This window comes from Hippoglossus hippoglossus, chromosome 1 (genome assembly GCF_009819705.1).
Source record: "Hippoglossus hippoglossus isolate fHipHip1 chromosome 1, fHipHip1.pri, whole genome shotgun sequence".
NCBI classification, from domain to species: Eukaryota; Metazoa; Chordata; class Actinopteri; order Pleuronectiformes; family Pleuronectidae; genus Hippoglossus; species Hippoglossus hippoglossus.
In genome coordinates, this window is record NC_047151.1 from 13091133 (window position 1) to 13104317 (window position 13185).

The window sequence follows — 13185 nt, forward strand, 5'->3', positions numbered from 1 at the left end:
TACGTATATCATGATTTATTCACTGTTTCCATCACACTTGGTCACACTTTGTGTTAATCTACACGCAAACATTCCCAACTCACTCAAAAATGAATTTGAGATATCTTTTCACTGAAGGTATTTTGATTTTTAACTTGCTCATGTTCAAACACGTGGATGCAAACCCACCTACTGTTTTGCGACAAAGATGACGTGAAAAACATGCCCGACTTGTGTCCCCCGCATCAGACCCAGTATATTTTCTGTTAATCTTTTGAATCTTGGTAGTACGAGTAGTAGACAAAATGGGTAAAAATGTGAAGGATTACAACTCTTTCAGCCAAAGTAAACGATTTAACGGCCTAAATCTTGTTCTGTACATACTAACAACTCTAAGGAACTGAAGTGAAATGATGAATACAACACATATAATGATATGGTCTGATGATACGCAAACACTGATTCCAGTGTACAGATTTCAGCTGCTAAACCCACCAATGACCACTAAAAGGCTGTTATTTGCAACATAATGGTGGGCAAACGAACATCCTCTTTACTTTTTAAATGGCCCTTACTGGAAGATCCTATTTCCTTGTTTCAGAGAAGATTGCATTAATCCTCTGCTTTACTGTTCGTTCATTACTGCTGCACAAAAATGCCAGAACAGTGAAGCATGAAGTGGACCTGAAGAGAATTTAGGGGAAATCGTTAGTCCGATGAAAACATGAAGCACAGTACGAAGTCAGGATGGTTCATCTCAGAATGAAGTAAACGTTAAGGTCCGTCCGTAAAGTAAAGAAATGATCCCACCATGAGTCCGCACCACATCTCACTGCTGAATGTCCAGAGCAGAGTTTCTCTCTCTGTTGTGCAAAGAGCAGAGATCGTTGTTCTTCATACAACATCCTGTCAGACTCTTCTCCTCACAATCTGACTTGACTGACAGTGATACAGCTTTAAATATCATCTATATACTTTTCTTCCTGTCACACCGTATACCTCATATTTCTCCATACATTTTACACCCTTTTCCCCCTACACAGAATATATTATTATTTGATATGTAAAATATTTCCCACCCACACACTCTCCAGTCATGATGTCAGCCTTTTTGTTTGGCATCGTTACAATATGATCGACTCTCTCCACTTTCATTGGGCCACATGCTGCAGTTTCCAGTTAGCTGTCCCAAAGTGATATGAGCGCATGAGCTGGTGATTCCACATCAGCACAGATACCTGGATTATTCTTTTTGCTTCTGTGGGACACTGACAGTTAAAAGGTATAGTCTGAAATTTTGGGAAATACAATTATTCATAACACTCAAGTCTGTTTATTACGACGAGTATCAGAGCCACTTAAAGAGATTTCAAGAATAAGGTCATAATATTATGAGAATAAAATCGCAATATTATGAGAATAAAGTTGTAATATTACGAGAATAAAGTTGTAATATTATGAGAAAAAAAGTCAGAATTTTAGGCTATGTCCCATTCTAAGGGGGAATATCAAAAGATCAATGTCGTCGGTGTGAAAATGAGGAATGTAGAGGTTCTTAAGTAATACTTTTGTATAGGTTTTAAAAAAAAAAAAATACAACTTTATCCTTATTAAATGCTGACATTTTTTCTCGTAATAATATTGACTATTCTTGAAATTCTCTGAAATGGGGGGGGCAGCTAACTAATGCTCAATAGTTATTTAGTGATTAGTAGATTAAGATGTAAAAAAAAAAGCTGCCTCACTTTGTCTGGAATGATGTTGGCAAATTGTGGTGTACAAACAAATTGGGGTGTAATGAAGGGTGTGGTAGTGGTGGTGATGTGCTGGACTACTTACTTACTACTTACTGTGTGTAAGTTATAGAAATAACCATCTATCCCTGCAGCTCTTTTATCTCTCAGACAGTGAATAAACTTATTTCCCAAAATGTTCAACAGCTCACACAGATGCAACCAGTTATTGGTTTTGATGGATAAATACTGAGAAGCTCCAGGGAGATAACACGTTAGACTGCTCACACAGATTAAGATGAAATAATAAAAAGAAAATGGAAGAAGCTAAATGTAAAATCATAGCAGCACTTTTCCCATCTCAGAAACACTCGGTGTCACAGTAGAACTGTAGTAGTTGGCACAAAGGATGCTGTAGAAAGTTTGGCCTCTGTAGGTTATCTCTACGCTCCTAGTTTCATTTAGATATATAAAAAAATAAAAAAATATTAAAATAAGTTACAACATAAATAATTCAAAAACAAAAGATTTGGCAACATTGGGTATCTTCCTTCCTTTTTTGTGGTTTATGATGAATATGAGCTTTCGTATGAACTCACTTGCCTTCTTGTTGCCACAGACACAGATGGAGTAATGTCAAAGTGTTCACGGATCACCTTGTGATAACCCCACAGTTTGATGTGTACATGTTCATACACTGTACCTTCATTTCTCGTCGACATTTTGAATTTTCTTTTGTGAATTGATGGCAGATTGTTTGTTTTTATGAAGGCAGTGAAGATGGATGTGTGTCTTTCTAAAGAAAGGCATTATAAGGGGAAACAATTAAGATGGATGTAATACTGAACCAATCAGGACAGAGAGTTATATAAGGGTAGACAGAGGATACAGTGTCTGTTATTCAGTTTACAGGGAAAGAGACAAGTTCTATCTGTCTACCCATGATTCATTCCTCGTCATGGTCACAGGATCAGGTCCCGGTGTTGATCTCAAGCAGCGAGCAGCATCAGTCTTGTTAGTCCAGAGTTTTTTTTGTGTACATTTGTGTTTGGATGGATATGGCAAGAAAACAGTTACACATAGGAACAAGGAGAGAGGCTTTATACGACCTCGTTGGACAGGGTACGGTCAGTGGGGGGGAACAGGGTGGAGGAGGCAGTCACAGGAATGGAGACTACAGGTAGTGACCACCAACCGAGGTCTGATCAATGCCATTATGTCTGCATAAAGTAAAAGATAAACACTGGAAAAGCTGCGGAGGAGGACTGGATTGGATAGAACAGTTCTGGTTTACAGAGGCAGTCCTGTCCTGTAGAGTCCCAGCGTCTCTTTAGGTCAAAGAAATCCCATAGGAATCTTCGCACCCCCTCCAGATGTTCAATTATCCAGCCCCTCTGCGCACACCATGCTGCCGTACAGCTGCTGTGGGTCCGGGTGTGTCCGCATGCGCTCCTCCGCCTCGCTGTCCGTGCTGCCCTCGCTGTCGAGGCGGTCCGATGGGTGACACGGACCAGACAGGGTGGGGTAGAGTGCGTTGGGAGGCAGCGGGCTGGGGAGAAGATCGTCGTCTGAGCTCAGGTAGTCCCCCTCGGCAGAGGCGGGGCTGGCCAGGCAGAGATCCTGGTAGTTGGTGCTTAGGCCTCCGCTACTGATGCCAGAGCTGGGAGCCAACCTTTGCCCTCGCATTTGTCTGATCTGAGTACAGGGAAGAAGGTTTTCATTTGGTGGGTCCTACAGGTAGATTTATTCTATATTTCAAACAGCTGAAATCAGGAGCAGCTTTCAGACATGCACTGAAAACCTCCTGACATTCTCTGGAGGGCTGTATGTGAGAGCCTCCAGACTTCCTCCAGAGTTTCTCCACCAGCCCCCTAGCAAAAACCCAAATGAGCCCATGTGAGAACACAGCAGGAGATCCTCTGCAAGATTCTACAAGTGAGTGGGCACTTGATGACGTTTCTAACATGCAACAGGTGCAAAAGTAAAAAAAAAAAAAAGAATACAAATATCTCAGAATGAAAAAACGGTGCCATACACGTAGAAGATGCTGATTTCGTCTGTTCATTTCTCTCTCACTACATCTGCCTTTAGGCTTGGTGGTAGATAAATTAAACATATGTAAGGGAACGGTCACCTTGACCTTTGACCATCTGTCTTGTCATGATTTAAATTTCACAAAGGAGTTTCAAACATCAGCTGTGCTGTGAGAGAATATGGGGATTCAGTAGCACAGTTAATATTTTCAGTATTGATGACAGAGTAAGAGGTAATAGTGTGTAAACTGTTTTACATCTGCTTTTGCAAAAACCTTGTTGCTGGGGGGGGGGGAATAACTGTGAAACCCACTGATCTGTATCCTGCTTACCATAGAGGTTTTGCAAATAGGTCAATGGGGTCTTTACACATAAATCAGGGCACAGGAGGTTTCTCATCTGACTGTGATGTCAGATACAGGAACTAAATCAATAAAAAAATAAATAGGAGATATTTGTGTAAGTTCCTCTTCCATTATTCATCGTTTCATTTCTTTGAGCTTTTAGATTAAGGTGCAGCCACTCTCAACTGACATAACAGTTCATCTGCACACACATGCTTCTCGCATGCTAACCTTCATGTACCACAGTGACTCATGACAAATGAGGTTTTTGTTTCCCCCAAATCTTATACTCATCAGCAGGGTGGGGGGAGGGGGAAACCAGTGGTTAACCAATGGAAATGTTTTGAGTGAGCCTGACTGCTCTTCACGCTACAGCAAAAAACATAGGTCAAATTTTTTTAATTATTTTTTTTAATTTACATAATAATGTAAAAATAGCAACCGTACTGCTTTTCCTTTTGATGATCAAAGCATGTCAAAAGGCTAAATGGAAACAGCTAAATGAATCCCTAAACTGAATCACAACAAATAATGTTATAAATATATATAAATATTTGCATAAGAGCTGCATTATGTAGAATAAGTTGTGTATCAGGACTGTCAGTACGTCTCATAATCATAAAGTGATCGCTTAAAGAGGGCCGCTGCTGAGATTTTTCGATAAAGGTCAATGTTTCCTCATCTGCACCGGTACGCACGCAAGTTTCACTCTCATTTCATAAAACCACAGCGTTGATGAAAAGCAAAGGAGGTGGGGAGAGGGAGAAGAAAAGGGAAGGCCAGTGTCATCACACACCTCATTTAAAAGTTGAGCCAATTCTCTCAGTCACGCACTAGTACTCTCTGAATGAACAAACCCTGAGCTTGTGTTCGGTGAGAACTTTGCGTCTCTCAAAGAGGGTTGGAGAGATTCAGATCATCTTTTAATCCCACTTCCCCCACACTGACTGTGTGTAGATGCCACACAGCTGTGTGTTTACTTGTGACAGATAAAACTGATAGACGCCAAGTCTTTTGAAACTCACTCATCGTTCACTGAGAACCAAATGATGAGAGCACACAAGTCTGGGAGGAGCGGTGGTCTCTTCTTACAAGAAAGACATTGACACTACTGTGAATGTGTCAAGGTGGAAGTGGTGTCTGCTGTGACACTGCACAGAGAGGATATTTCTGTGGTGGTTTCCAAGGCTGCAGTATGGTGTGCGTATGCGTGTGAATGTGCTTGTGCATGTGTGAACCTCGTTCTTGAGCTCAGCAATCTGGTCCCGGAGCTGGGTGATGTACTGTCTAGAGTCGGAGTGGTTCAGCTGGCCCTGGATCAGCCCTTCCTCCTTCTGAAATACATTCGACACAGACATGTTGCAGGTCAAAGTCTCTCTACAGTCACTTCATATACTGTATATTAATGTTAGGCACATAAACACACACCTGTATCTCAAGTTCAGCGTTTCTCTGCCGGAGTTCAGCCATGGCAGCCATACTGTCTGCTTCCCTCAGTCGCACCGCCATCACCTCCTCTTTACTCTGCATGTACGAGGGCAGAGGGAGGGGAGTCAACAGAAAGACAGACAACAAGAAAGCAACATTTCTAATATATTTTCTTCTTTTGTCTTATTGCTGTTTTCCCATCTAGTTATTAGTGTCTTATCACTACTATATATGTTCACGTCTTTTATATTTCACTAAACTGGACCCGGGAAAATGCTTTCTTGCTTTTCCTCAACTCTCCCTCCGCTCCCCACTCAGACCTTGCAGTCGAACTCGGCCTGCTTCCTTTTCATCTCATTGAGTTGGCCCTGGAGAGCTTTGTTCTGATTGGCTAGCATCTGGAGCCGGTCCTGCAGTGCGGAGCGTTCCTGCTCATTGCGACCAATCAGCTTGCCGTTGATTTGGTTCTGGAGTAAAAAAAAGAAGTAAAAAGGCGAGAGTGTGAGTGCGGATCCAACAAATCTTTTCTGGATGAATCAATTGATCGGCTAGTTTATGAAATGTAGAGCCCTTTCTTTCTGAAACTTTAAAAGTGACCTGCAGTAATTGAGCTACAGCAAGTAGACCTGCTGTTGGACTCCACAGAAACCTGAAGCTGCACCACCGCTGCTGCACAAAGAACTGTTGACCTCATTATTCATACACCACAGTATGCACAACCCCGAACTGGAGAATCAGTGGTTGTCGTTGTTTTTATTCATATTGATCGTAGTGCATGTCTAAATCGCAGTGCATTTGATTTTAACCTTAACAATTCTCGAGATATGCGTTCCACAGACAAACGGACAGATTTCTGGAGTTATTTGATTGATTAATGATTATCTGACTAATCACTGGCACCACAGAGGAGAAAATTATACTCTGATATTCACAGTGTATAGTTGTGCTGTGTGTCTAACCTGGCTCTCCTGCTGCAGGGATTTTAGTTTGACCTCTCGGAGCTCAGCCTGGGCCTGCGCCTCCCTCAGTCTGATCGTCATCAGTTTGTCCTGCAGTTCGTTCATGGCGTTCTTCTTCGGGGATTCCTTCCAGTGGCCACCTGTGCTGCTGCCACGGGACATGTGATGCTGCGGGAACAGGAGTAAATAGTGAACAAACAGACACACGCGTGGTTTATAGAGAAACAGCGCCAGCCTGCGTGTTTGTTACCTGCCAGCGCTGGTTGAGCTCAGTGACGTTGTCCTGCATCTCTTTGAAGGAGCGCAGCGTCTCCAGCTCCCTCAGCTTCATCTGCTTCACCTCCTCCTGCAGAGCTGCCACGTTGTTCTCATCAGGCAGGCAACTGCTCCTCTGGATGGCAAACATTACTTAATTACAGTAAAACGAGTTCACAGCCATGCTGGTGGCTCTGTGAGGCCAAATACAACCAAATATATAGAACTTGAATTTAGATTTTTTTTTAATGTAAATATTAATATAAACACACATCTTTTCTGGATTGTATATTTATTAAATATACAAATTGAATTATTCCATATAATGAGCCCACCTTCTCCAGGTCAAGCACCTTGTCTTGCATCTCCTTCATCGCTCCGAGCAGGTCGGCCTCTCGTAGTCTGGACTGCTCCAGCTGGGTCTGCAAAGTGCTCACGAACTGCTCTGTGTACTGAGACAAACATCGCTGGTAAGAAGGATGACTGGATCTCAGGTCTGTGAAAACTTGGATCATTTTGTTGATCAGCTTTCCTCTGAGTTTGCTGATGTACTAATATCTACTCACAATTGAGAATGTTTATTTCATAGTTCTATGTAGATTTTGTCATTATGAGGGGCTCAGCCGAGCTAGGAGTAACACAGTGCATTAATGGGTGAGAATTATGACACCTGCTGCTTTCTTCCTGTTTTTTTCTGCTGACAAATCTAACAATACATTCAATGTTCACTATGCTGACATGGGCTCCTGAATCCTTTTTCTTTATTTCTGAAAGGCGACACTGTCATCATCAAGTTTTCTGCACACAAGCTACATTTGAGGAAGACAGCAGAAAATTTGCAGCAACACACGAGTTACTGCAATATTCCTCATTTGTGTAACCAAAAAAAAAACAAGAGCATGGACTTCAACATGCCACTTGAACAACATGATAAGAAAACTGTTAAAAAAAAATATGTTAGCTGATTTGTTTGCCCTGTGACTAATCCCATCTGTTAGCACACTGTCTTTAAAGCAGTCCAACTTCAAAAACTGCTGATCAACAAAAGGAAAGGCATATCAAGCAACACTCAAGAAACTGAAAAAGCCACTGTACATTTTCATGTCACCACATCAAGGTGAAACTGCAAATGTATAAACGTGAGAAGGGCGGGAAAACAGAGAAGGCTGAAAGGAAAAATACTTTCCTACGAGGCAAAATAAAAAAAACTTGAAATTGGGCAAGTACATAGCGTGAGTGAAAGAGTCTTGATTCGTTATTTCGAGCATCACGGTCTCTGTTATCGATGCGAACTGTGAGTGTGTGTGGAGCTGTGTGAAATATGGTGGGTGATAGGTCCTGGCAATCTTCGGTGGAATAACATGACCTTTCACAATGGGAATAATTTAATGATATAAATACAACTAATTCATTTTTTATTTTAGTTTTTCCTGCTCTTAATTGTGTGTGAATGTATATAGCTTTAAAAAAGAGTACTAAAGGAAAATGTATGAATTTTGTCACACATTTTCAGAGAAGCGTGATTTGCTGAAGTGAATTTTAATTGTATATCCCTTTATAAAGACAACTAGTCCTGGCCACCAGGGTTTGTTTTTTCTAGGGAAACTAACAGGCTTTCTCCTGAGTTTTTACTTTGGAGCTGGCAGGAGAAACTCTTGAGAAACTCAGAAGCGTCTGACTCAGACATTTGCATTCTCACATACAGCCCCTCTGGATCATTTCAGGGGCTTATCCTGAGTTCAGTGCAATCCTGAAAGCAGCTCAAGAGAGAATAAATGTATTTACGAAAAATTGTCCTTTAATTAGTTAAGACTAAAACTATGTTGTCATATTCTCTATGTTTTTACAAGCACTTGACATGATCTGTACTTTTGTCCTTTTTAGAAACTGGGATTAAGTGAAACAGGGCAAGTGTGATTTTTCACACAAACTCAGACCCAGCTTTTTAAAATCACTTAATAGATTGCACAGAGATTTGCAGATTAACTGCTTCTACCATGAGAGGAAAAGTCATTGCATTAGTGTCTGAGCAGACTCTGGGTTGAGGTCTTACCTTCTGTTGCTGCAGCTCTCTGATGGTGTCCTGCGCTTTCTCCAGGCTCTCGTTGGCCGTGTTGCACTGCTGCCTCACCACTGCCAGCTCACGCTTGATCACATAGTTCTCCTCTGCTTCCTGTGCCCTCGTCACCTGACCCTGGAACAGCAGGTCGGAGCGGGAGAGGGGTCACGATCGGCTGTGAAGTGCAAACTTTATAATGCAGAGTTTATATCCATGTAGGGAAAGGATAACTGTGGGCATCCAGGGAATGCAATCTTATTTTGCTTAAGGGGAACTTTGCAACATGGTACATGGCTGATTTTCTAAAAGTATATTTTCTGGGATTTTGGGCCTTTATTTGATGGGAGAGAGAGTTAAGTGTGAAAGGGGGAAGAGAGCAAACGGGGGGTGGGTGACATGCAGCAAAGACCTGCAAGCCAGAATCAAACCTGGGCCACTGCAGAGGCTTGAAGGCTTGGTATGGGGCGCCAGCTCTACCAGGTGAGCTATATGGCCCCCCACATGGTCTTAAAGCAAAAGTTCAACATTTCATAAAATAGATTAATTTGCTTTCTTGCTGAGAGTTAGCCGAGACAACCTACCTGTCAGCCTGGTTCTGTTTGAAGGTCACAAAAATCCATCTAAAAGCACCTCTAAAGGTCACATATTAACATGCTTTATCTATTTTATTGAATTCTTCCAAATTAGGTGGTAAAATACAAGCCTGCAGCAAGCTAAGAAAATAGACAGGTTGTTTCCTGTTATTATGCTGAGCGAAGACAATAGTCTGCTGGCAGCAGCTTTATATTTAACACACAAAACACATTTCTTCTTATGTAAAATCTCTGCAAGAAAGTAAATACTTATATTCCTCAAAATGTATATTGTATTTTATTCACATTTTGTTGAATTATAGGCATTTATAATAAAAAATTGGTAATAGAAACATGAGTAATAATAAACTTTTACATGCCACATGCAGGGATAGTTCTGCCTCATTTAAATTTTCATCATGGATAAATAACTGTACATGCATTCAGGGATGACAGGACGTGAACTGATAAACTACATAGAAAATATTCTTTTCATGCACGTTTGCCTGGGGATTGTTAGGAAGAGGGAGAGAAGCACTGCAGGAGAGCAGAAAGAGGAGGACAGCAAGCTCAGGAGGAAAGTGGTTTACAGTACTCTACCTGAATCAGTCTGTCTGCCAGAGCAGCGCTCTCCTACAGCGTATTAAAGGAGAGGAACAAGAGGATGAAAAAAAAAGAGAAATGAAGAAAGTGAAAGAGAGTGGGACACCGGGGAGGATAAAGGGTCACAGATTGAGGAAGCGGACATTTGAAACAAAAACAGAGGAGTGTAGAAAAAGAAGCAGCAGTGAGAGCACTCAGAAAAAAAGTGTTTCACAGAGGAGAAGCTTTAAAATGACAGTGAGTCTCTCTGGAGTGCTCAAGCAGAGGGAAAAACCTTGTGTGCAAATAGCCCCAATCAACACACACACACACACACACACACACACACACACACACACACACACACACACACACACACACACACACACACACACACACACACACACACACACACACACACACACACACACACACACACACACACACACACACACACAACCTGCAGAATGATCCTGTCACAGTGTTTAACTTCATCAGATCATAGTGTGAAGAGTCCTCTGCTGAGTGATCGGGTTGTTTGATACAGCATAAAACCGATTCATATTAGCATTTAGATGAGCTGGAATCCACCTCTTACCTTCTCCAGCGTCTCAATCCTCTGCTTCAGCAGCCGGTTTTCTGTGCGTAATCTCTGTGCAGAGAGGAGGGGAGAAGTACTGAGGAGTCATTTTGTTGTTGCATTCAATTTCATACTAAAACTCTTTAATGGAATATCCCTATTGTGCACAAATACATAATAATGCGTAAACACACCTTGATCTCAATCTGCTCCTCCATCTCTTTGTTCTTGATTGTGGTGTATTCTTTCTCAAGTCTAGTGGAAACAGGTTACGCAATGTTAACTTCACAACATTCATATGATAAACAAAAAAAACTTCCTCCTTCTTGCTTCAATAATTTCTGCTACATCCGACTTGCTTGAATAACAAAGCAGGAAAATGCCTCTTCCTGGTGTCTCATCCACTCATCACAATAATTAAAGAGATACTACACACTGTAAAATTATATGATTTTTCTCTAATGAAATACAATAAAGCTGGCTTTAATATATATTTAATATCACATTTATTACCAAATTAATAAAATAGAAAAAATCATGACATCATCAAAAACATTCATGGTTGACAATGTTTCAAATCGTCTTGGACCTTGCAGGGTCCATGCATAAGGACATGCCAACCGTTTCTATGTCATGACATCTACACTGCCGTTCAAAAGTTTGGGGTCACTTAGAAATTTCCTTATTTTTCAAAGAAAAGCACTGTTTTTTTCAATGAAGATAACATTAAATTAATCAGAAATACACTCTATACATTGTTAATGTGGTAAATGACTATTCTAGGTGGAAACGTCTGGTTTTTAATGAAATATCTACATAGGTGTATAGAGGCCCATTTCCAGCAACTATCACTCCAGTGTTCTAATGGTACATTGTGTTTGCTAATCGCCTTAGAAGACTAATGGATGATTAGAAAACCCTTGTGCAATTATGTTAGCACAGCTGAAAACTGTTTTGCTGGTGAGAGAAGCTATAAAACTGGCCTTCCTTTGAGCTAGTTGAGTATCTGGAGCATCACATTTGTGGGTTCGATTATACTCTCAAAATGGCCAGAAAAAGAGAACTTTCATGTGAAACTCGCCAGTCTATTCTTGTTCTTAGAAATGAAGGCTATTCCATGCGAGAAATTGCGAAGAAACTGAAAATTTCCTACAACGGTGTGTACTACTCCCTTCAGAGAACAGCACAAACGGGCTCTAACCAGAGTAGAAAGAGAAGTGGGAGGCCCCGGTGCACAACTCAGCAAGAAGACAAGTAGATTAGAGTCTCTAGTTGAGAAATAGACGCCTCACAGGTCCTCAACTGGCAGGTTCTTTAAATGGTACCCGCAAAACGCCAGTGTCAACGTCTACAGTGAAGAGGCGACGCCGGGATGCTGGCCTTCTAGGCAGAGTGGCAAAGAAAAAGCCATATCTGAGACTGGCCAATAAAAAGAAAAGATTGATATGGGCAAAAGAACACAGACATTGGACAGAGGAAGATTGGAAAAAAGTGTTATGGACAGACGAATCAAAGTTTGAGGTGTTTGGATCACACAGAAGAACATTTGTGAGACGCAGAACAGGTGAAAAGATGCTGGAAGAGTGCCTGACGCCATCTGTCAAGCATGGTGGAGGTAAGGTCTGGGGCTGCTTTGGTGCTGGTAAAGTGGGAGATTTGTACAAGGTAAAAGGGATTTTAAATAAGGAAGGCTATCACTCCATTTTGCAACGCCATGCCATACCCTGTGGACAGCGCTTGATTGGAGCCAATTTCCTCCTACAACAGGACAATGACCCAAAGCACACCTCCAAATTATGCAAGAACTATTTAGGGAAGAAGCAGGCAGCTGGTCTGCTGTCTGTAATGGAGTGGCCAGCGCAGTCACCAGATCTCAACCCCATTGAGCTGTTGTGGGAGCAGCTTGACCGTATGGTACGCAAGAAGTGCCCATCAAGCCAATCCAACTTGTGGGAGGTGCTTCAGGAAGCGTGGGGTGAAATTTCTACAGATTACCTCAACAAATTAACAGCTAGAATGCCAAAGGTCTGCAATGCTGTAATTGCTGCAAATGGAGCATTCTTTGACGAAAGCAAAGTTGAAGAACAAAATTAATATTTCAAATAAAAATCATTATTTCTAACCTTGTCAATGTCTTGACTATATTTTCTATTCATTTTGCAACTCATTTGATAAATAAAAGTGTGAGTTTTCATGGAAAACACGAAATTGTCTGGGTGACCCCAAACTTTTGAACGGTAGTGTATATATATTTGAAAAAGTAAACACCTAATCAAAAGGTGGGCAGCCCCTCGCCACCAGGGACCGCTCATGAGTGAGAGTCAGGAGACTCTCACTTGAAAATGAGATGCTCATTTTCAAGTCTATGCTGAAAATAAACCCTCTTCTACCATTCAGAGATGCCCTCCATCCTCTCCTGCCCTGAAATGCCCTTAGTCATGGCTGCTATCTATCTCACACACACACACACACACACACACACACACACACACACACACACACACACACACACACACACACACACACACACACACACACACACACACACACACACACACACACACACACACACACACACACACACACACACACACACACTTTTACGACTGAAATGTCGTTTGAAGTTGAGGGCTCGGGACCACCTTGCTCCACAGATGTACC

The 13185-nt window shown here is 41.6% G+C and overlaps 1 protein-coding gene across 3 annotated transcripts in view; it reads right to left on the bottom strand.

Moving 5' to 3' along the window:
* Nucleotides 1-1650: 1650 nt before the first annotated feature.
* The window catches only part of si:ch211-239f4.1 (EVI5-like protein), a 29087-nt gene continuing 17552 nt past the window's right edge, over nt 1651-13185 (bottom strand). Inside the window, exons 10-20 of one of the 3 annotated variants that reach the window (XM_034586868.1) lie at nt 10719-10779; nt 10543-10596; nt 9963-9995; nt 8785-8925; nt 7067-7183; nt 6727-6867; nt 6477-6644; nt 5838-5984; nt 5518-5613; nt 5328-5423; nt 1651-3407 (exon numbers count right to left, since the gene is read on the bottom strand). In XM_034586868.1, coding sequence (XP_034442759.1) covers nt 3090-3407; nt 5328-5423; nt 5518-5613; nt 5838-5984; nt 6477-6644; nt 6727-6867; nt 7067-7183; nt 8785-8925; nt 9963-9995; nt 10543-10596; nt 10719-10779 — 1372 coding nt within the window. In that variant the 3' untranslated portion in view covers nt 1651-3089. Of the gene's footprint in view, nt 3408-5327; nt 5424-5517; nt 5614-5657; nt 5745-5785; nt 5985-6476; nt 6645-6726; nt 6868-7066; nt 7184-8784; nt 8926-9962; nt 9996-10542; nt 10597-10718; nt 10780-13185 lie in introns of those variants that run through there. The other 2 variants (XM_034586870.1, XM_034586878.1) reach the window with 2 other exon arrangements.